The sequence below is a fragment of the Episyrphus balteatus genome, chromosome 3 (assembly GCF_945859705.1).
Source record: "Episyrphus balteatus chromosome 3, idEpiBalt1.1, whole genome shotgun sequence".
In the NCBI taxonomy this organism is placed as follows: domain Eukaryota; kingdom Metazoa; phylum Arthropoda; class Insecta; order Diptera; family Syrphidae; genus Episyrphus; species Episyrphus balteatus.
In genome coordinates this window covers 117,706,249-117,729,162 of record NC_079136.1, presented here as the reverse complement: position 1 = coordinate 117,729,162, position 22,914 = coordinate 117,706,249, and the positions used below count along the sequence as shown (strand labels likewise).

General features: G+C 30.2%; 6 protein-coding genes across 7 annotated transcripts in view; 4 read left to right on the top strand and 2 right to left on the bottom strand.

Annotated features, from left to right (window-relative positions):
• The window catches only part of LOC129913609 (centaurin-gamma-1A), a 338,022-nt gene that overhangs the window by 194,346 nt on the left and 120,762 nt on the right, over positions 1-22,914 (top strand). The gene's annotated exons all lie outside the window — the stretch shown is intronic.
• LOC129913623 (uncharacterized) lies at positions 3,535-4,541 on the bottom strand. The gene is made up of 3 exons (XM_055992391.1): positions 4,426-4,541; positions 4,236-4,359; positions 3,535-4,172 (listed from the first exon to the last, which is right to left on the bottom strand). Exons 1-3 carry the CDS (start codon positions 4,532-4,534, stop codon positions 3,653-3,655), a joined length of 753 nt encoding a protein of 250 aa, XP_055848366.1. The 5' UTR covers positions 4,535-4,541; the 3' UTR covers positions 3,535-3,652.
• Positions 6,746-9,537, top strand: LOC129913619 (uncharacterized). The gene is made up of 3 exons (XM_055992385.1): positions 6,746-7,000; positions 7,059-7,212; positions 7,283-9,537. Exons 1-3 carry the CDS (start codon positions 6,874-6,876, stop codon positions 7,857-7,859), a joined length of 858 nt encoding a protein of 285 aa, XP_055848360.1. The 5' UTR covers positions 6,746-6,873; the 3' UTR covers positions 7,860-9,537.
• Positions 14,325-15,366, top strand: LOC129913616 (uncharacterized). Its single transcript, XM_055992383.1, has 2 exons — positions 14,325-14,690; positions 14,745-15,366. The coding sequence occupies exons 1-2, from the start codon at positions 14,350-14,352 to the stop codon at positions 15,307-15,309; spliced, it is 906 nt and encodes a 301-aa protein (XP_055848358.1). The 5' UTR covers positions 14,325-14,349; the 3' UTR covers positions 15,310-15,366.
• On the top strand, positions 15,547-16,565 carry LOC129913617 (uncharacterized). The gene is made up of 2 exons (XM_055992384.1): positions 15,547-15,851; positions 15,912-16,565. Exons 1-2 carry the CDS (start codon positions 15,550-15,552, stop codon positions 16,507-16,509), a joined length of 900 nt encoding a protein of 299 aa, XP_055848359.1. The 5' UTR covers positions 15,547-15,549; the 3' UTR covers positions 16,510-16,565.
• On the bottom strand, positions 19,108-20,048 carry LOC129913622 (uncharacterized). The gene is made up of 2 exons (XM_055992390.1): positions 19,776-20,048; positions 19,108-19,707 (listed from the first exon to the last, which is right to left on the bottom strand). Exons 1-2 carry the CDS (start codon positions 19,976-19,978, stop codon positions 19,155-19,157), a joined length of 756 nt encoding a protein of 251 aa, XP_055848365.1. The 5' UTR covers positions 19,979-20,048; the 3' UTR covers positions 19,108-19,154.

Sequence of the window (22,914 nt, the reverse complement as noted above, 5' to 3'; positions counted from 1 at the left end):
GTCTATCCTACTAACATTTCAGGTTTCTAGAACCTTATTGAAAAAATATGACTTCTAACACGTTAATATTACTATAGAAATCCAAGAATAAAGTCTGTTACGAATAAAAATGTATTACTCGTGCCGAAAGAATTTGAAATTTGTTCCCAAACCAAGGAAGAACAACTAAGAAACAATGATCTTTAGAGGAAGAAATTTCATATAATTCTTTGAAAAAATTGAAGGTGTTACTTGTTGAATTCCTTAAAGCTTTTACATTCTCTCTAAAAAAAAAATGAATATCTCTAAAAAGCGTTCTGGAAAAATGCAAAATCAATGAAACAAAATAGAAACTCTTTTGCCAAAAAAATCTGCCTTAAAAACTGCATACTTTATTTTCTTCTTAAATTAAAAAATTCATTCCTCTTAAATTTAGTTCAAATGTAGTCTCTTACCATGGAAACGGTGGTGGATAGCATATCTTGCCCTGTTGTCCAAATAATGCTTTGAAAAATGTCCACATATTACGTCCTTCTAATTTCTTATTTATAAACGGAACCAAAACTACCTTCAGTTTCTCCCCAATTGAATATTGATTGCGTTGAATATAACGCACTACAACTTCTTCAATTTTATCATTTAACAATCGATTTAATTTTCCATTGCCAGCAATGCCGCCAATATTCGATACAAATTTTGTTATCCACATTGAAATATCAAATTGATATATTGTTGTATGTCCTGTTACTAAGGGCATATTATATTTGAACGAACCACGAAAATTTAAATTTTCCAACATTATTTCGAAATCTCCTTTGCCATCAAATCGAACACTAATTCCGTATTCCTTCAAAGCATCAACTAAAATATCAGTGAAATATTTTCCACTAATAGTAATTCGTGGGAAAGTTAGATTGTATAGGACTCGTTTTTTGATAGCATAAGTGACTTTGAGTCTTTCGATCAACATAATATCCAATCCATCGATTCGGAAGTATTCGAATTTTTGTGAAAGACTGCAACAAAAATGTTTAAAAAACTAGGTTAGGATTTTTTTAAAGATTGATGATTCATTAACCTACTCAACAAGTGAATTATTGAATTTGATATCCATTTCTTTTTTAGCATATGGAGCTAATGGCGGTATTCCAGCTTCAGGCCATCCACAAGGTAGATGATTGATGAAGGTTTCTACCATTCTTTTTCCATTTGCACTTAGAACTGGTGATCTTCCTTGAATAGATGATGTCAAGATGTTTGATGTATTTTTCTTCTTCCAAATTGACTTATTTTTGGCATCAATTTCGACATCACTTTCGAACTCCCAATCAATTTTTTGATTTTTTTTAACATCGTCATCTTCATTTGAAAAGTTAGCAGCTGTAACTAAGGCTATCGTAGCCACCACACAGATTATCAATAACACAAGCTTCATTGCTTAACTCCAATAGCAACTAATCGAAAGACGAATTAAATAAGATCCTTTTATAAATTTATTTGACAATCAGTTGAAAGTATCTTATCCGTGGTTTTCTTGTCAGGAGAGGTTTTTTGTTATTGTTTTGGCAAATTTTAATCTTATCGTGAACTTCAAATTCAAATAATTTTCTAGGTAGTCTTAGAAATCTATACAAAGATTAGATGTGTACTCGAATCATGAATATTACGCATTTTTTATGGTTTACTTTGAAGTTATTTTTGTCAGCTTGTTTTTATGTTGTCATTTGTTGTTTTAAGAAAATAACGATACCGAAAAACAAAAAAAAAAAAATAATGCTCATTATTAAGATATTTTGTTTACCAGTTTCAGTGAAGTATTTCATTTTTAGTTGAAGAAATTAATTCATATTTTCAGCTGATATTAAGCTGTTTCGGTTATATTTTAAAGTTTGAACTAAAAGATGTAACTGTTTCAGCAGAGTTTTTGCCAGGTTCAGCCGAGATTTCCCAATCAATTTCAGTTGATATTTCATGAGTTTCAGTGAAATTTGTTCAACTTTGTCTAAGATTTAACTGTTTAAGCTGAATTTTCAGCTTCAAATGAAATTTAGTAGTTTCTGCTAAGATATTCAGTTTCGACTGATATTTCCTAGGTTTTGGTTCAATTCTTTAATTTCTGCTGAGTTTTTAAATTTCAGCCGAATTTCACTGATTTCAGCTAAATTTTGCCGTTACAGCCGATATTCAGCAGGTTTTGCTTAGAGTTTCCAGTTTCAAATTATTTCTGACATTTTTGAGATTCAATTGAAATTAGAGTTTTCGTCTGATGTTTACCTGTTTCAGCACAGTTTTAGTCCAAATTTATCAGTTTCCGCTGGAAGTTTTTCTAATTTTTTCCCGAATTCCACTACCTTAATCCCAGGGTTTGAGATTCAGCGGGACTTTAACATAAGTATAAAGGGAATTTATTAGTATTGAAATTAACTCGTTTCATTCGTTTCGGTTTATATTTTCCTACTTCAGCAGAGTTTGAGTGAATTTTTAGCAGCTTCGACTTGAATTTACCAATTTCAGAAAAGTTTTTCAGTTTTTCTTAAATTTACTAGTTCAATCACAATTTTTGAGATTCAGCGGAAATTTTATACGTATCAGCAAAGTTTAGGTGAAATTTAGCAGCTTCGGCTATAATTTACCAATTTTAGCAAAGTTTTTCAGTTTTTCCCGAAATCTACTAGCTTCATCCCAGTTTTTGAGAAGTTTCAACAAAGTTTAAGTAAAATTTAACAGTTTCGGTTAGAACTTATTAGTTTTAGTAAAGGTTTTCAGTATCTTCCAAAATTAACTAATTTCATCGCGCTTTTTTAGTTTCAGCAGAAATTTAGCTGATATTTCCGTTTCAGCAGAATTTAAAAATTTCAGCAAGGTTTTATAGTTTTTCACGAAATTTACTGGTTTCATTCTAGTTTTTGCGTAAATTTAGAAGTTAGAGCTGATTTTAATCGTGATATATTTTTCTTGATAGTTTTTGACTAGAGCAAGCTGTGATACTTAAAGGACCTTCCTGTGATACTTCTTGAAAATTCTGTGATAATTATTCAAGCATTTCGTGATAGGAATAGGAATACATATATTCTACGAAAGTTTGCTGAGCAATTCGTGATACTGACTTGTGATATTCATTTGAGTGACCTGTGATACTTAACGGAGCATTGGATGATACATACGGAGAATTCCGTGATATTTATTCCAGTATTTCGTGATAGTTACTTAAACAATCTATGATACCTAAATGTTATAATACGAAAGTTTGTCGAGCAATTCGTTATATTGACTAAAGAAACCCTAATTTTTGGAGGAAATATCCATGATACTTCTGAAGAATTCCGTGATATTTTAGGAAACTCATCGTTATAGTTATGGAACGAATTTATGTTCCTCACAAGAGCAAGTAGAATATTCTAAGAAAGTTTACTGAGTAAATTGTAATACCGACTAGTGGTATTGACTAGAGCAACCTGTGATACTTATCGGAGCAATCCGTGATACTTCTGAAGAATTTCGTGATTTTTAGTAAAAAAAAAAAATCATAATTTCTAAATGTTCGTCATGATTAGCCAAGAAATAGACTTGTTTTTTTTTTTATTACAAAAATTAATATAAAACTAAGTTAAAATACAAAATTCACATTCAAAATAATATATAATTTTCTAAATATTTATAAACTTTTCAAAACCTATCCAATAATTGTCCAAATATTTTCGCCATCCAATTTGTCATTAACAAACGGTACTAAAGTATCTTGAAGTATTTCACTAATTTTCTCCTGCTCCGAAGTAATAAGTTTCATTACTGCCACTTCAACAGCAGTATTAAACAATTGATCAACTTTGTTACCACCAAAAACACCATCAATTTTCGACACAACATTAGTAACATCAATCGTGGCATCAAATTTATAGATTTTGATACTTCCTCTAAATGGAATTAGTGGCCATTTATATTTAAAAGAACCTGCAAATATGACTTCTTCCATATCCAATTGCAAATCACCTTCAAGTTTACGATTTAATTTAATTCCAAATTTTTTCAAAATTTCAATTGTTGCATTAGCGGAAATTTTGCCAGTTAGGATAACTTTTGGTATAAGAACGTTAAATTTTACATAGTGACGGAGAGTGTAGTCAACGGTGAGCTTTTTTACTACGGCTTCATTAAGATTGTCGATGGTAAAATTTGTAATTTTTAGATCAAGGCTAGAGTTGGAAATAGAAAAAGTTAAAACTTTTAATTGAAAAAAAATTATTAGACAGACTTACTCAGCAATTGACGTATTCAGCGTTAAGGTGATTTCATCTTTTACGATTGGTTTCAATTTTTTGATAAAGTTTTCCACAATTGGTTTCCATGATACACTCAGAATAAGATCTCTCTTCGCTATTCCTACAATGTAAAAAATTAAAGATTTTATTACACGTTTTCAGCATTCAATAATCCCCAAAAACGAACCTTTTTGTTGAACAACTTCTTTAACACCTTCAATAGCCGTGTGCCTTTGCACGCTAGCAGCTGAAGTTATGGCCAAAAGCCCCAAAAATACTAACAAAACTTTATTCATGTTTGAATACAAATCAAAAACTGATCTAATAATACGAAGACAAAGTCCTTTTATTTAGTTTGATAAGTAAACTTTACAGTACTGTGTAGAAATTTCTGCTTATTATATTTTTGATAAGTTAAAGTCTTTTAGAAAAAAAAAACGCAGATAAAGACTTTTTTGGTTCAGAAATTTCTGATGAAATTCAGATTCTTCTCAGTCATTTTTTGGTAAGTAACCTGAAAGCTTTGAAATTTGAAGAAACTCCAAAAAGATTCATATTTTAGCACAGTACTATAAAAAAAAAAAACCTATCAATCTTACTGTTTTGAGAACTTTGGCACCTGATTTTGTATCAGTCTCAAATTAATTTTATTGGTCTTTTAAATTGTAAGACTGTCATTCGTCACTTATTAAAAAATTATTGTGTCTATAGATCGTTGATAATGGATTTATAGATACACTTCTTTTAAATAATTATTATCTGCCAGCGGATTAAACTTGGTGGAGCGAGGGATTTTTTTTTTTTTTTGTTGGAGTCATAGATAAAAATAGAAAACGGATGATTAAAGGTAGCTACTTTCCAAAACATACCCCGTATTTTTGGTACCACCCCTCCTAGACTTGTATCATCCTGGACCTGTCTTTCGCCAGGACATGCCAGCCATGACACGATAATAAAAATGAATGAAGATAACGATGAAGATGACGAAGTGAGAATGACGATAAAGATGACGATGACAATGACAATGACAATGAAAAATGAAAAATGAAAAATGAAAAATAAAAAATAAAAAATAAAAAATAAAAATAAAAAATAAAAAATAAAAAATAAAAAATAAAAAATAAAAATAAAAATAAAAATAAAAATAAAAATAAAAATAAAAATAAAAATAAAAAATAAAAAATAAAAAATAAAAAATAAAAAATAAAAAATAAAAAATAAAAAATAAAAAATAAAAAATAAAAAATAAAAAATAAAAAATAAAAAATAAAAAATAAAAAATAAAAAATAAAAAATAAAAAATAAAAAATAAAAAATAAAAAATAAAAAATAAAAAATAAAAAATAAAAAATAAAAAATAAAAAATAAAAAATAAAAAATAAAAAATAAAAAATAAAAAATAAAAAATAAAAAATAAAAAATAAAAAATAAAAAATAAAAAATAAAAAATAAAAAATAAAAAATAAAAAATAAAAAATAAAAAATAAAAAATAAAAAATAAAAAATAAAAAAAATAAAAAATAAAAAATGAAAAATGAAAAGTTAAAAGTGAAAAATAAAAAATGCCAAATAAAAATGAACATGACCACGAGGACGAAGATGAAGATGAAAATAAAGACGAAAATGTACAAAGTAATGCACTAGATAAGAAGAAAATTAAGAGTTGTGATTTGAAACCTTGGAAGTATGAGTGGTTATAGCATCAAAAAGAAGATTTGATGCGAAGGTGAATAGCCACGTGTGCGTTAAAGAAACAAAATGGCGCAACTCTTGAAACAGAGCCCGTTTTTAAGACGTCATGCCAGAACCATTAAAGATGCTACGAGATGAAGCAAGTTAGAAATTTATCAGATATCATCCTGCGGAAGAGTTACTTGAAACGTTAATTTTTTTTTTTTTGTGGTCGGTGGCATAATACCACAGTTGAATTGACATCACTTTAAAATTTTAGAAAGGAATATGTATTTCTTTGTTTAGTTTTTTTTTTAGAGTGATTTTAAGAGGTAAGCTGGGTTTTAGTATTTGATATAATAATAATATGTATGCAGCAAAAGTATTTGCAAAATCGCAGTGTTAAAAAAACAGAATAGTCCATGACTTTTACCCTAATGGGCGCCATATTAAATATTTTGCTGAGTCACATTTTTTTCAGCAGACGCACCCAAACCATACTAGATTTAAAAATTACGATAAGTTTTTTAGAAGTTATAACAGAAAAGATAAACATTAAAGAGACAAGTTAAAAAAAAAAGTCAATGAAAACTGATTTATTTTTCGTCAAACGAACCAAGTTTTTCATACAAGAACCTACCTCTACATAAATAATCTGCTGGCTAAATAAACATAGGGGAAACCCTTCTAATATTTCCAATATGTCAGTATCATGCCTGCATTATGATTATGTTTAACCTTTTACATGACAGGTAAGTTATCTTACCGTGATTAGATAATAATGTGTTGTGGGATTTTTAGCGTTTCAGTGTTTAGATTGAACGAAAACCAGCTTATCTGTTGATTGAAAATCCTAAAAAAAAAAAAATTGCGGATAAGATAAGAATGAATATCATTGAATACAAATAGATAGAATTGAATTTATTCCAAAAAATTTAGTCATTTTTTATTCAAAATTTCAAGAATGAAAACGTGTTTTTTAATTTTCACGACTTTATTGGTCTTAACCGAAGCTGGCCGCGTGTCAGAAGAGTTTTTACAAAGAAATCATCTATCAATTGCTTTGCAGAAATCGAAAAATAATGGACTTGGTAAGATTAATAAGTTTGATTCAAAAGAAGATTTTTTTTCAAAATTTCATTTTAACAGCTATTGAAGGTAGAAGTCTCAGTTCAAGTGGTAAAAATGCGTTAGAAAACTTTGTTAGTAAATTTCCATGTGGATGGCCAGAGGCTGGTATACCACCATTAGCACCTTACACCAAAGACGAATTTGTTTTCGAACTGAAGAAAGCTTTTGCTGAGTAGGTTTTTTTTTTTTTTTTTTTTTGAATACTTGAACACGAAATTTTCAAATCTTTCTTTCTGTTTTAGAATCTTTGCCAAAATTGAAAATTTTCGAATTGACGGATTAGATGAGTTACTAATTAACAAGCTCAAAATCAACTACACTTTTAGTCAAAAAGTTAAATTTGACGTACTTTTTCCAAAAATTGTCATAAGTGGAAAACTTTTAAGTGGTGCTCTCATCGATCTTATGAAAGATTACGGATTAAGAATCGAATATATTAACCAAGGAGGAGATTTTGAAATGATACTTGAAAATATTAGATTTCAAGGTGAATTCAAATATACAATGCCATTTATTTTTGGAAGTATTTCAATCTATAGATTTGCTGGTTCAATAACATTGGGTAATGTTATAACACAATTTAATGGAATATTTGGTAAAGGCAAGCTGAAACAGTTATTAGAAGAACAAATTGAAGATATCATTGTGAAAGCTGTTAACTTGAATCAAAATGGAATTAGTGCAAAATTTGAAGATGATTTGATTCCATTTTTGAATGGAAAATTGAAGGGTTATAAAGTTTGGTCAGTGATTGGAGCAGCATTTGGCAAAAGTGATGTTTGTATTCCACCAGATGATCGAGCTGAAAATGAAGTTTAACGTTTAAGTTACGGTTTTGTATTGAATTCTGCGAATTTTAAAACTAAATAATTGAATGATTGAATTAACAAGAGACATTGTTAAATTAACATTTTTTATATTTTTTTTTTTCTACAAATAAAGATGAATAACGAATAAAAATTATTGAAATAAACCTTTTAGAATCACCAATTAGCTTTTTTCTTCAATGCTTTGAGGAGTCGTACAAAAAGTCTTCCCATGAGGAGGGGTTAAGTGACTTCGAGCTTTGAGTAATCGTCGTTTAAAGTTTTTGCTTTATGGCATTTTGTATGAAAATGAGAGAGATTTAGAAAAATGATCTAAGTCAAACTTCTAAACTAAATACAATAAGTGAATGGCAGTAGTACCAACATTTAAGTTGTCTAATGACCTTTTTAGTCGCTGGAAAAAATAAATTAATTCAAAAATGTCACTTTTAAATAAGGAAAATCCGCGATAAGTCCGATAAAATCAATGGTATAAAAGGTACCCTTAAAAAATTTAGCAAAATCTTGTCCTTTCCACGGAAATTACGAATAAAATAAGGACGAATTCGACAAATCAACGGATTTGGCAAATTGACAAAATCATCCAGCAAAAAACTTAGCACGTAAACATGACCATTCTATGGGCGAGCCCGTCAAATTAGCAGGCTTATTTGACAAACCAACGGTCGAATCATGCAAATCACTAAAAAAAACAGGTGAATGCGGCAAATTAACGGACGAATCCCTTAAACAAAAGATGAATCTAGCGAACTTGGCCAATAAGATGTCAAAGAATCAAAAGCTCCCTCGAAATTGTAACCGATATGCTGTGGATGGTTCAATTCCTTCCATGTAACTTCTCAGTCTTTCCGGGAACTGTCGTTCAACAAGCAACATAAATTCCATTAAATACAAATTAATATTTCAATCAAAGGAGCCTTGGGACCAAAAACAAAAACCAATCAGCTTAAAAATCTGGCACACTTTCGCCATCCACTGTTTCGATTTTTCGATCAATATCACACATGCACGAAGCAGTGATTCTTTTCTCACTTGACTGGTGGGCTTTCGAACAAAAGAAGATTAGATTAAGTATTCTAATATCAGTAAGGTATGTTAAAGACCTTGTTGTTTTGATTAAAAGAGAGCAGCTTATCTGCTGCTTCAAAAAACCCATAAGCCAAAACCGGATAAGATCCATTCGATCCGATATCCCAATCAATATTTAAAGAATTCAATTTAATTTAAATTTGTTCAGTTTTTGTTCTAAATTTCAAGGATGAAAACGTTTGTTTTAATTTTTGTGGCTTTGTTAGCTTTCGCAGCCGCAGAAGAGTTTAAGCCCAAAAATATTGGTAAGGATGAAATCGATCGAATTAATAAAGAATTTTGTTCAAAAACTTTTCTTCTAACAGCTATTCAAGGTAGAAGTCTTAGTTCAAGTGGTAAAGATTCGTTAGAAAACTTGTTGAGTAAATTTCCATGCGGATGGCCAGATGCTGGTATTCCACCACTAGCTCCTTACACTAAAGAAGAAATTGTATTTGAATTGAAGAAAGCTTTTGCTAAGTAGGTTTTTTTTTCGATAGAAAAAGTCTTAAACAAGAAAATTTACCAAAATTTTACGTTTCTTTTCTAGAATTTTTGCCAAAATTGAACATTTTCGAATTGATGGATTGGATATTGTATTGATCAACAAATTGAAAATCAACTACACGTTTAAGCAAAAAGTTCAATTTAATTTGGTTTTTCCAAAAATTGTGATAAGTGGAAGATTAGTAAGTGGTGCCTTGATTGATTTTCTAGATGATTATGGTATAAAAATTCAATACACTGGCAATGGTGATTTGGAATTGATTCTTGAAGATCTAATATTTCAAGGACAATTTAAGTATAAAATGCCATTTATCTTTGGAAGTATTAAAATTTACAAATGTAATGCTTCAATTACGTTGGGTAATGCTGTTGCACGAATTAATGGAATAGTTGGTGAAGGTAAATTGAAACAATTGTTGGATGAACAAATTGAAGATATTATAATGAAAGCTGTCAATGGGAATCAGGATAAAATCAGTGGAAAATTGGAAAATGAATTGGTTCCATATTTGAATGATAAATTGAAGGGAAAAAAAATATGGTCGATACTTAAGAGCGCATTTGGGAAGAAAGGAAAAATTTGCTATCCACCAGCTGATCAATGGGCAAGGAATTACAAAAAAAAATAATGAATTTCTTATGAAGTAAAATTTTTAACCGATTTTTCACGTGTTTTTACTTATTATTCTATAGATTTTAAATTTTCTGGATTGAAACAAATTCAGTAAAGAATTGGAAAGTAAGTAGAAGTTCTACTTTTGAGAATAATTTAAGAGATATCAATCTGTCAACAAACAGAAATGCAATATTCAATGGACATTTCTTGGGCGGCAGAAGATTTTCCAAACTTCAAGTATTGACATGTTACACTTTCTAAAAGTTGAAACTCTTCGTACACAGATTTGACTTTTTCTAAACAAATTTCTTAATATATCCTTTTTTTCCAAGTTTTAACTTTTTGCTTAGTAACAGATCTTCATCAATTTTTCAAAATCGTTGATAACTGATCCCTTGTTTATTTAAATTTTGTGAAGTCTTACCCATTTTAGATATTTCAAAATTTTCATGGTTTTCAAATTTTTCTTGAATATACTGATAAAGTTATCAATCGATTATTTCTGCATGTGAACTTTAGTTATTTGTTTTTATAGTCCGGTCAAATTAGACTAAAATAAGGGGGTGAGGTTACATTAATTCCCAGCAAGCTGAAAATTGGTAGGATTGTTGGAAACACCATCATAAATTAAATTTAAAAAGTCCTCATCGATCCGAGGTGTGGAAAAAAATTTACGGGGGGTCAAAGGTCACAAAAACTGGTTTTTCACGATTTTCAGCAAAACGGTAAGTCTCATCAAAAAATTTTCAATGCAAGGATTGTAGACCAGATTATTATATATTAAAAGTGTCTTGACACTTTTTTTCCTAAGACCCACCGTTTCTTAGGTATAACGATTCAAAAAGTTGAAGTTGAGTTGTAATCGTCATAATCAGGCCTATTTTGAAAAAAACTCCTAACTGAAAAGTTCCTGAAATATCATTATTTTTTAAGCTTGAATTTCGTTCTTCAACGGTTAAGAATATGGGAAAGCAAAAAAAAAATGGAATTTTTCGCCATTTTTCCGATTGGGCCCTTCTCCCGAAACCATTTCCCTTGGAATTTTTGTTTAAAATATGTCTGAATATATACAGGGTGTGCAATAGAGAATGGACAACCCTAAAACGGCTGATAGCTACACTTATGACTGTTCTAAAAACAGATAGAAAAAAGTTGTGTTTTCGTTCACTACAACCACGAATGAATGAATTTTATTTATTTCTTTTTTTTATAATTTTCTACAGTAATTGTATGAGTACATAAATGCTTAAAAAAATGCATAGCTATTGCACATTTTTGTAAAAAAAATTTTGAAATCTGTTTTTTGATGCAAAATGTAAAAAAAGTATTTTATGAAAAATTTTAAACACCTGTGGTATAATAAAATTTATAGAAACCTAGGTGGCCAACTTTCTTAAAAATATTCCCCTTAAACTAGAATATTTTTAAGAAAGTTGGCCACCTAGGTTTCTATAAATTTATGTTATACCACAGGTGTTTAAAATTTTTCATAAAATACTTTTTTTACATTTTGCATCAAAAAACAGATTTCAAAATTTTTTTTACAAAAATGTGCAATAGCTATGCAGTTTTTTAAGCATTTATGTACTCATACAATTACTGTAGAAAATTATAAAAAAAAGAAATAAATAAAATTCATTCATTCGTGGTTGTAGTGAACGAAAACACAAGATGAAAAAATTTAAAATACACTGAACGAAAAAAAGCCAATATTTTATGAACTGGTTGCGATAGAACTTTTTTCTATCTGTTTTTAGAACAGTCATAAGTGTAGCTATCAGCCGTTTTAGGGTTGTCCATTCTCTATTGCACACCCTGTATATATTCAGACATATTTTAAACAAAAATTCCAAGGGAAATGGTTTCGGGAGAAGGGCCCAATCGGAAAAATGGCGAAAAATTCCATTTTTTTTTTGCTTTCCCATATTCTTAACCGTTGAAGAACGAAATTCAAGCTTAAAAAATAATGATATTTCAGGAACTTTTCAGTTAGGAGTTTTTTTCAAAATAGGCCTGATTATGACGATTACAACTCAACTTCAACTTTTTGAATCGTTATACCTAAGAAACGGTGGGTCTTAGGAAAAAAAGTGTCATGACACTTTTTATATATAATAATCTGGTCTACAATTCTTGCATTGAAAATTTTTTGATGAGACTTACCGTTTTGCTGAAAATCGTGAAAAACCAGTTTTTGTGACCTTTGACCCCCCGTAAATTTTTTTCCACACCTCGGATCGATGAGGACTTTTTAAATTTAATTTATGATGGTGTTTCCAACAATCCTACCAATTTTCAGCTTGCTGGGAATTAATGTAACCTCGGATGTCTAAATTGACCGGACTATTTATCTAAAAATTTAATACGACTACCAGCTATTGGATGAAATAGACAAATAAATATTATGTCTTCGGAAAACAATTCTACCAACAAAATTAGTTTTACTTATAATGACTAAAACCACCACGAAAATGTTGACTTTGTCCCCAAGGAAATTGACACGGAACTCCACTCTTGTTTGACAGTGCTGATTTTCAGTAAAATCTCTTTTTTACGAATTCCTTGTTTAGAAGAACCTTTTTTTCCAAAAAATCTTTTTTTCAGAAATGTATGCTTTTGGAAACTTCTTCTTTTGAGTAAAATTTTGTTCCAAAAATTTTCGGTTAGAAGCAAATATTTGTTTTCTGCAATTCCTACTTTTCTTATTTCCAAAATCGCTCTTTTTTGTTATATAGAAGTTTATCTACTTCTTTTTTTCATTGAATTCTTTTTTGTTAGAAATTAAATGCATCTTTTAATTTCTTCTTGCCGACAACATCTTATTTAAACAAATCTTCTTTTATAACAACTTATCTGTTTTAGTAAATTCACGAAGGATGTCCTATTTATAACAACTTCTCAAATGTTTTCAGCAAATGTCTGTTTTTTAGCAACATCCTTTTCAAGAATATTGTGACTTACACTCTTTTCGATGTTTCTAGAGAGTTCTGCCTTTCAGCTACTTCTTTTTTTAGTATTATCTCCTTAACTTTTAGCTGCACGCTCCTGTTTTTATTGCTCATGGGTACAAGAAATTTCTTATATATTCACCAACTTGTTTCCAGCAACATCTTTTTTTATGTTGCTGGCTCTTTTTGTCGCAAGCCATTTTTTGTTACCAGAAAATTTGTTCCCGCAGCCTCTGCTAATTTAAAGAAGAATCATTTTGTTTACAGTTACTCCTGATTTCCAGCAACCAATTTCTTTTGTTTTTAGCAACTTTTTTTTCAACTAACATGTTTCGGACAAATTCTAAAACCAAAAATTTGTTTTCAGTATGTTCTTGCTTTTCAGAAGTTTAATTATCTTAGCAGATTCTTCTTTTAGTTTACAGCAAGAGCTTTTGCTAAGAATCATCTTCTTTACAGCTGCTTTTTGTTTTCGAACATTTTTGTGGTTTATAATAACTCTATATTGTCAGTTCCAGAAATATTTTTGATTCCAGCTTCCTTTCAGCAACATATTTGTTTTTAAAAACGTAGTTTCGTCAACAGCTTAAGCAACATTCTTTATTTTATTTATCATCTTGTTTACCGCAACATGCAACATATTTCCAGGAATTTCTTGTTCACAGTTTCTACAAATTGTTTTGTTTTTTTGAATCTTCTCATTACCAAATTCTGTTGTACTTCAGCATCCTATTTCTAGCAACTTCTAGTTTTAAGAGAATGTTTTCAGCCTTTTTTTTTTTCTAGCAACTTGTTTCCAACAGCTTTTTTGTTCCAAGTCCGTTCCAGAAATTTCTTATTTTCAGCAATTCATCTCCAACAACTTCTTCTTTGAATTACTTAATATTGTTTTTTTTTTCTTGTTCTTGTTTCCAACGATTTCTTCTTGTCAGGAAATTCTTATGTTCCCCAACTTTGTACTGCCTGCTCATTCCTTGGACTTATTTCTTTGTTCTTTAATCTCAATCGCTTCAAAATTATTTATATGCCACCTGTTGCCTTGTAAAAACTTCTTTGCAAACATTGTAATCTTTTGTCTACAAACAAGCAATTAATAACAATAATCTTTGGTATTGTTAAAAAACCAAACTAGCAATAAATTCTAAATCCATTATAAAAAAAAACAGACTCCTATCACTGAATTATTGCTCGTAAAAAAAGCTTTAAATCCAATCCCTAATTAATAAACAACTGCTACTGTTTTATCTGATAATACTTATGACCCCCAATAGCTTAAAAATGTGCTAGAAATTTTCTATAAAAAGCCGGTCTACTACGTTTTAGTATCATACAAAAAAAAAAAAATGAAAAAGATCATTTTTGTTCTATTACTGTCTCTGGCTTTTGCCACCTGCAGTGTTATTAACTCTCAAGAAGATCAAGATGAAGTTGTCAGCATTGAAGATAACTCCCCATTCGATGAAGATGACGAAACTTACATCGATCTATTAAGGTTGGAAGAAGATGATCAAAATGGACAAGAAGTCAATCCCAATCGTGGATTGATAATATCATCAATTGTCAAAAAATCCCTCAAAAATATGATCAAACAAATGCCATGTGGTTGGCCAGAAGCTGGTGTTCCTTCATTAGCTCCTTATCGTAGGGAAGAAATCAATTTACAGGCTAAAAAGTCGTTTTTAAGGTAAGCTTACTTTTCTAGTTTTCGAAGAAATAGAAAATAAAACAATTTTTCTAGCACTGTGAGTCAACTAGTACGTTTTCGTCTTGACGGATTAGATGATATAAAGATAAAAAAACTTAGTATGAGTTATATGTACAAAAAAGTAAAGTTCCATTTCATCTTCCGCAAAATCAAAGCAACATCGAAATTCAACACTGATACTCTGATCGACTTGCTGAACGAGCTTGGTATCAAAGTTCGTTACGAAGGCAAAGGAGCTATTGACTTTGGCCTAATGAACTTATCCATCAAAGGTTCCTTCAAATACAAGGCACCCATGATCTGGGGAAGTGTGAAAATCTACAAATTCAAGATCGCTATTACTTTAGGTGGCTGTAAGTCGAATATTACCGGAATAGCTCCAACTTCCAATACCAATCGTTTGATCAATAACCTTATCGAAGATACCATTTTGTCAGGCATTAATGACAATCAAGCTGAAATAAGTTCTAGAATTGAAGATGTTGTTGTTCCGAGTATCAATGAAAGTCTGAAAGGTAAAAATATTTGGGGTGTAATTGCAATGAAACCTCCGAAGCCAGATGGCAAATGTGTTGCACCTCCAGATCCATGGGCTTGAAAGTTTAAACTGAAAAGTCAATAAAAAAATATAATTTATCCTTTAAAGCTGAGAAAATTTGTGTTTTGATTTAGATTTATTAGGCCAAAGGCTATACAATTGATAAGACTAATCTGGACACCTGGTATTTTGAAAAAAAAAAAAAAAAAACGGGTCATAAACCTTAGGTTTTGATAAACAAAAAAGTCTGATAACCAAAAGTTATTTGTTGTGTATATAAAGCTTTAGACTTTTGGTTTAATGCCAATAGTCTTGATCATGAGGTTGCTTGTAGTTTTACTAGCCTTGACGGCAGTAGTCTTGGCAGAAATTGAAGATTATGATATTGATTTGGTACCAGACGAATCAAGTTCGGAAATAGATTCTCCCATTAAATCAGCGGGACAAATTCAACCGCGTTTTATAATTTCCTGGCAAGTTCGTCGTCAATTGAAAAAACTTCGAAAACGAATGCCATGTGGATTCCCGGATCAAGGTGTTCCACCGTTAGCTCCATATCGTTTGGAAGAGTTAAAATATGATCTCAAAACGTCACTTGTTGAGTAAGTTAATTTATTCCCCAAAAATCAGATAGTTTTCTGACAGTATTTTTCTCCTTATAGAACTATCAATGATATCTTCCGTTTTAAAGTCGATGGCTTGGATAACTTCAAAATCAAGAAATTTACCCTAAACATCATCAAACGTAGGGTACAATTTAATTTCCTATTTAAGAAAATTCGTCTAACTGGAAAGTACAACACAAATACCCTCGTCAAAGCTTTAAATGATCTTGGCGTAAATGTTCGTTATGAGGGTCAAGGTGATCTTGATTTTAGTTTGGAAAAATTACAAGTCTCAGGAAATTTGAAGTACAAGCTACCTATTCTAATTGGATCAGCAAAAATTACTGAATTCTATGCTACAGTGGAGGTGGGAAATTGTAAATCGAATATAACTGGACTGGCTGGTGAAGGAAAATATAATCGATTTTTAAATGATAAACTTGAAAGTTCAGTGGTTAGTGGAATTAATGACAATAAGGATGGAGTTAGTGCTAAAATTGAACAGGCGTTTGTACCAAGAGTGAATAAAGCATTGAAGGGTACTAATTTCTGGGATATTTGGGATTATATCTTTAATAGTGGCTCAAAGGAAGAGGAGGAGGGAAGTGATGTTGATGATGATATTTGTATACCACCTCCAGATCCATGGGCTTAAATGGAGAGAATTTTTTGTTAAATGTTTTGAAATAAAAGTTTTTATCTGTGTTAAAATTACATTTATTTATTTGGAAAGTTTGTTTGGTCTCAATTTTTTTTGGAAAATCCCTAATTAACCCTCTGTCGGCACACGGGTGTGAATTTGGTAGAACAAAAATTAAAAGTGGTCACAAAAAAGTGTCATTATAAAGGTGAAAATACATTTTTTTGAATTGTGAATACAATATTCGAATTCCTCGGAATATTCTTCATCAATTTCATATATGATTCTCTATAAAATAGTGAGACCGAAAAAAGTTCTAGCTACATGAAAAAGTATAAGCCAAATTTGCAAAAAAGAGGTGTGCCTACAGAAGCACTCACAAATATTAATGAGCTCGTTGTGTTGATTTCCCAGAAAAGAATAAAAGTTACCCTTCATTATGTTTCTACTGAATATTTTGACGACCACTAACTCCAAGGTTTCTGAGTTCGAATACTAGCCTCAAAAACTTGAAAACATTTTTTTCAGGGATATTTCTTCATAACAGGAATTGAAAAAGCCTCCAATATTACTGTTGTCGGCTGTAAATTGTCGGTCCCTTCCATTCTTGCAAATTGCAGACAAAAATGGTAGAAAATTAATTACTAGGCCTTGACTCTTTATGGAATTTCTTATCACAAATTTATTTTTCGGAAGAAATCTTGACTGTAGCCATATCAGCTTTAAGCTAGTAATTTTTCCAAGACGTGATCTACTTAGTACGACTTTTATTGATAAGGATGATTAGATAACAAATAGAAACCCATAAACTATTTTCCAAAGTTAGATAGGTTCGATAAAGTTGAGTATTTGCGACAACCCTAACATATAAAAGATCATAACAAAATTGAAATTTTAGTTCTTTAAAGGATAACAGAAGGTACATTTTAACTTTCGCAAAACTTCGATAAGGTTTTGGTGCATGGAAAAAGGGAATGTTATGCAGTTTGAAGTTCTTATAAAACCCAGTGTTGTTTTTTTTTTTTCCAAAATAAATGCGGGAAAATGTTGTAATTTTTTTATTTTAATGGTTTTGAAAAAAAAAAGTTTTTTTAAATAAATGTTCTTTCTTTTTTGTAAGCATTTTTGTGGTCAAATTGCCACCTTTAGAAAATGTATTTCCTTGTCTAACCAAGCAATGTTTTTTAGGTGAAAATTTACAATGGCATACAAAAAAAACTGAAGTGACAGTGGAAAAATTTTTCCATTAAATGCAAGAAATAAGTTGTTTTTAATTTTTTTGACATATTTTTTGAAAACGGTTTGATGAATTTTCTTTTTTCTCAAAAATGGCATACCAACTTTTTTTTTTGAAAAATGCTAGAACAATTGTACATAGGAATTTTAAAAATAAAAAAAAAAAATCGGGTATAACGATTTTTTTTTAAATTTTCAAAAAAGAACGAAACCCATAAAAAATTTCCCACTCTATTTTTACGGTAAAAAGTATTCAAAACTATACCATCTTATATTAAAACCGTTTCCACGTGTCGGTTGTTTTAAGTATTTTTTTAAATGCATTAGTTGATATAATTTTTATTAATAGACTAAAATTTGTTCATGAATTTTCTTCAAAAATAAATTTTTTCTACTAAATAGTGTACATTTTTTTAAGTTTTGTCAATTTTCTTGAAAACGGCTTTAACGATTTTGATTAAACTTTTCACACGTAATTTTCAATACACTTGCAATATAACTGCATTTTTGTTTTTTCTCAAAAAAGTTAAGTACAAAAAAAAATACATACAACTTAAATTTGCCCTCCATGTCGGCTCTTCCCCAAAATCAACCAAATGTCTTTAAAATTATAAATAAATATATTTAAAAATATTAAGAAAAGGTTTTATTGCTTGTCTAAGCATTCTGAAAAATATTTGCGAAAGTTAAAAATCAAACAATTAGGATCAAATCACATCAAATTACAAATTAACATAAAAACAGAAATTGCTGAATTTTTTGGCAGAATTTTGAAAAAAAAAATTAATTTTGTTTTAAAAGCAAAGCTTTGAAGTGAGAAATTTGACCGCTCATCTTTTATTTACATCGACAGTTATTATTCCTCAAAATGATAATATATTTACCAGAAACCAGAAATTAGATTCTTATTGGTTCTTTAAAATTCTTCAATCAATGAATTGGAACAATATCAAAATACCAACTAAAAATGAATTTTGTTGCTGTCCAATCAGAAACCAATAGTTTTTGTTTATCGTCTGTAAAACAAACCCCTTAAATTGGTTTGAATCTGAACTAAGTTGATCAATGCCTACTAATTGCTATGATGAATTTATTTGCTGTACTAAATTTTACATTGCATATTTACAGGCGAATCTAATTTTTTTTGTACATTCAATTGTTGTTGAATAATGCAACAAATAAATAGAAAAGATAACGGAGGAAATTTTGTTAATAACTCGTTTAGTTTCATAACTGAAAATAATTTCATAGCATTCTTTAAATATAGAATGTTTTGCATATTTGAACATGGATTTCCCCTGGTGCCATAAAACTTTCAAAAGTTTTAAAGCTGATACCCTAATCTCTATGAAACAAACAATTAAAAAATAAACAATCTTCAACCAATAACAAATTTATTCATAATTTCCTACATTTTTTTACCACTAAACTTGACAAACTGGAAACAAAGGACTATCTGGTGCACCAAGTCCTAAAATAACTCCAATCAGCTCCAATACCGATACCTTCTTCAGTTGTTGATTAACAGCAGGCACAATATAACTTCCAATTTTATTGCCAATGTGATCTCTGTTTTCGTCCACAAGAATCCTAACGAATTCTTCAACCCAGGAGTTGAAAAAACCACTATACAAAGGACTATTCAGAATTCCCGTAGTTTGCGACTTTACTCCATCCATATTGAAAGAACTTTTAAAATTCCATATTTTCAAGCCATTCGATGTTGTTGGACGAAGATGAAAACTTCCATTAATACGAATATTTTCGGCTAGTAAATCAAAATCACCATTTCCGACTAATGAAAAGTTTCTTCCAAATATTTGAACACCACCTTTGGCGTAGTATTGACTGAAGAGTTTAATTTGACTAAAATTCACATCGAAATTTAGCTTCATCAAAAGTGTGGCATAGTGGAGTTCTTTGACATCGAAACCATCAATTCCTGTGATAATGAGGTTTGTAAAGTTTCCCAAAAGACTGCGAGAAAAAATGGGAAAACCCATTTATTTAGTTCCTATGAGATATCAATCTTTATCAAAACTTACTCTGTTCCACGATTATTCAAATCGAATTGATGTAACTGGTTTCTATATGGCGCTAATGGTGGAATTCCAGCAGTTGGAAATCCACAAGGTAATTGCTGTCGAACACTTTCGACTAATTCTCGAAGTTGATCATCGAATCTTGGCATAGCCGAAGCAGATGAAGCCAATAGAAGACCAAAAATGATACCAATTAGGTTCTTCATGATCGTGTTCGAATGGCACACAGGTCCCTGCTCACTTAAAAGGTTTAACTAATTTCTATTTAGTTTTCATTGTAATGGTCTTTTTATAAGCAACTAAGTGTTTGTGATAAGGAAAAATTTGTAGAATTATTTATTAGAATCTTATCAAAATTTGTTTGCTATTTCTCACGTAGATAACCATTTTCAGTCAGGAGAGTGATAGCTACATAAATGAGTTTATGATATTTTGTTTTATTATGAAAGATTTCTCTTTGACTCTCTTATGGTATAAATAAATCTAACGTGAGATGAAATGTGTAAATATAAATTAAGTTCATTCATTTATCGTATTTTTGCATTAAACAAATTTGTTTGATTTTCTTTTGTTTTTCTTTCGTTACAGGTGAGTGAATCATTTCCTGCAGATTTTGTAAGTAAGACGCAAATATTGTTGACTACAATTTGAAATTGGATACTTCCAAACTTTTTCTAAAAAAGAAAATAAGGATCACAGAACATTAAAAATTAAAAAAAAAAAAAAACTGAAAAAGTTGAGCACACATGCCAAAAGATGATTTTGTAGATTACAAAAAGGGTGCCAAAGACTCTTCTAGGTATATATAAAAACAGCAAAAAAAACGCAATTCTACCTGTCCTGTATGTCGCCATGTTGCCTTGTCGCCATGTCGCCTTATTGCCATGTCGCTTTGTCGCAATGTCGCCTTGTCGCAATTTCGCCTTATCGCCATGTCGCCATGTCACCAAGTCACTAGCCGCCATATCGCTATGTCGCCATGTTGACTTGTCGCAATGTCGCCTTATTGCCATGTCTGCATGTCGAGGATTCTGGGTTTTCGGGATTTTGGGTTTTCGGGATTTCGATTTTCGGGATTTTGTCCCCAATCCCTTGCCGCCATGTCGCCTTGTCGCCATGTCGCCTTGTCGCCATGTCGCCTTGTCGCTTTGTCATCATGTCGCATTGTAACATGAAGCTGAAATACATTAGTGAACTTCCTTCATATTTTTTTTTTATTTTAATGGACTGAGTCAACATAAAAACTTCGCAGAAAACACAGTGTTACAAATCATAACTTATTCACTTTTTATTTTTATATTTAATGAATAGACTTGACTTAAATTATGGTTAGTTAAAAACAAATTATTTATAAACAAAAAAATAAAATATTAATATTGACGAGACCTGTTCTATAAATAAGAAGATTTAAGAATATAATTTTAACCGGCTATCAGCCACATCTGCATTAGGGTAGTTTTTTTTTTTTTTTTTTTTTTTTTTTTTTTTTTTGTAATATAAAATTTTTAATTGGGTATTTAAATTTGAAAATCTTGAAAATGTCACAGCCTTAAACACGTTTTCAAAATTCGGATAATGCGCTCAACCAAAATATGCAATGACACGTTTATTTGACCTTTCAAGTTTTTTAAGAGATATTTCTTCATCGACATCATTAAAAAAAAAACCAAATTTCCAATAGAATGCACAAGATCTTTTAATATATTTTGATTCCATTCTACCTTTTCTGTGGATCATAAATACCGATCGACACTCTTAGCACTTAAAAGATTAAAGTAATTCAAAAATTCACTTTTATTTTTTGGGTTTTTGCAAAACGTACTAGAGTTTTCCAATTAATGTAATTATTATAATTTTTTTTTTGAACACAAATTTTGTTTCAAAAAGAAGTTCACATACAAAATTGTGTTATTTTTTCTAATTGTCCCAAAACTGAAAGTAAATTTTCGTAGCAAAATGTTTGTCGAGGAAACGTTCTTTCCAAAAACTTTAGGTATATAGAGAAAAAAAGGGAAGTTTTTCTAAACCTTAAATCTCGAGTTCCCAACATTCGGTAACGTTTACTAGAAGACAATTACATAACTATGCACGTAATGTTTCTTTTACTTTTTCGCTTTGTTAGAAAAAAAGCGAGAAAATTATTTAACATCTCATGCCTTGAAGCCCAAATAATATGCTTGACAACACAAAATCAAAATTTTTTGGCGCTAACAAGAAGTCTAAGTAAACAAGTTGCTCGACTACCTTTTTATTCCTAATGTCGCATTTCTACAAGCCCCCAAGCTATATTCACTCCTTTTTGTTGTGTGTCAGTTATATTGTCAAAAGTATATACTCAAATTAGCAACATCTTCGCAACAACTTACAGAACAATAGCTTTTTACGGCAGCAAGCTGCTGCATATTCTTCTTCCTGTGTCAAAACCATGCCGACAAGATCAAGTTTTCACAGTCTTTTATTGATCATATGCCTTTTATATATCTTTAGAAAGGTAAGGAAAAAATCGTAGCCAAATTAGATTCGGTTTCGCAATTATTACCAAACAATTCCCAAAAAAAAAAACTTAAAATCAAGTTCGTAAAAGATACAATGTATTTTTAGTCCTTGCCCGAGGACTTTTGATCTTCCATCTGCGTCTTATCTAAACACTTTCATCTATTAGCGACTATTAACAACTAATTTTTTTGAGCGAAAGAAAAAAACAAAACGATTTGTTTGTTTGGGTGTGTATTTCGTCCTTGTGCGCGCAATTGAATATAATGAAAATGTCCTTTTGTTGAATTCATTCATTTTTTCGGGTTATACACTATTTGAATTGCTTAATTTGGTGGAAAATTTACTGGTTCCGCGCGGATAAGAACTTGTTTTTTAATTTTTTTTTTCTGAAAATAAGGACACCTTTTTTTCCTTAAATCCTTATTTCTTATTCCTAGAAGGCATTAGAATATGAAAAGTTAATCCAAATCGTATATAAACTGTCTGTGCTTATCTAAGATGAATCAAAAGGAAGTACCTATTTTCGTTGTACAAAAAGTGTGTTGTGACATATTTTGAAATTTCCATATCCCCACATCGACATGTCATGTTTTTGACTGCAAGGATATTATTCGATGAAATATAAATGAGTTGACGTTGTGTCGTT

Coding starts and splice junctions, on each gene's coding strand:
- LOC129913622 (XM_055992390.1), bottom strand. CDS start 19,978: ATGAAGAACCTAATTGGTATCATTTTTGGTCTTCTATTGGCTTCATCT. Junction 19,708..19,775: donor TTGAATAATCGTGGAACAGA/GTAAGTTTTGAT, acceptor TTTTTCTCGCAG/TCTTTTGGGAAACTTTACAA.
- LOC129913617 (XM_055992384.1), top strand. CDS start 15,550: ATGCCAATAGTCTTGATCATGAGGTTGCTTGTAGTTTTACTAGCCTTG. Junction 15,852..15,911: donor CTCAAAACGTCACTTGTTGA/GTAAGTTAATTT, acceptor TTCTCCTTATAG/AACTATCAATGATATCTTCC.
- LOC129913623 (XM_055992391.1), bottom strand. CDS start 4,534: ATGAATAAAGTTTTGTTAGTATTTTTGGGGCTTTTGGCCATAACTTCA. Junction 4,360..4,425: donor AGAAGTTGTTCAACAAAAAG/GTTCGTTTTTGG, acceptor TTTACATTGTAG/GAATAGCGAAGAGAGATCTT. Junction 4,173..4,235: donor CTGAATACGTCAATTGCTGA/GTAAGTCTGTCT, acceptor TTCCAACTCTAG/CCTTGATCTAAAAATTACAA.
- LOC129913619 (XM_055992385.1), top strand. CDS start 6,874: ATGAAAACGTGTTTTTTAATTTTCACGACTTTATTGGTCTTAACCGAA. Junction 7,001..7,058: donor ATCGAAAAATAATGGACTTG/GTAAGATTAATA, acceptor TCATTTTAACAG/CTATTGAAGGTAGAAGTCTC. Junction 7,213..7,282: donor CTGAAGAAAGCTTTTGCTGA/GTAGGTTTTTTT, acceptor TTTCTGTTTTAG/AATCTTTGCCAAAATTGAAA.
- LOC129913616 (XM_055992383.1), top strand. CDS start 14,350: ATGAAAAAGATCATTTTTGTTCTATTACTGTCTCTGGCTTTTGCCACC. Junction 14,691..14,744: donor GCTAAAAAGTCGTTTTTAAG/GTAAGCTTACTT, acceptor CAATTTTTCTAG/CACTGTGAGTCAACTAGTAC.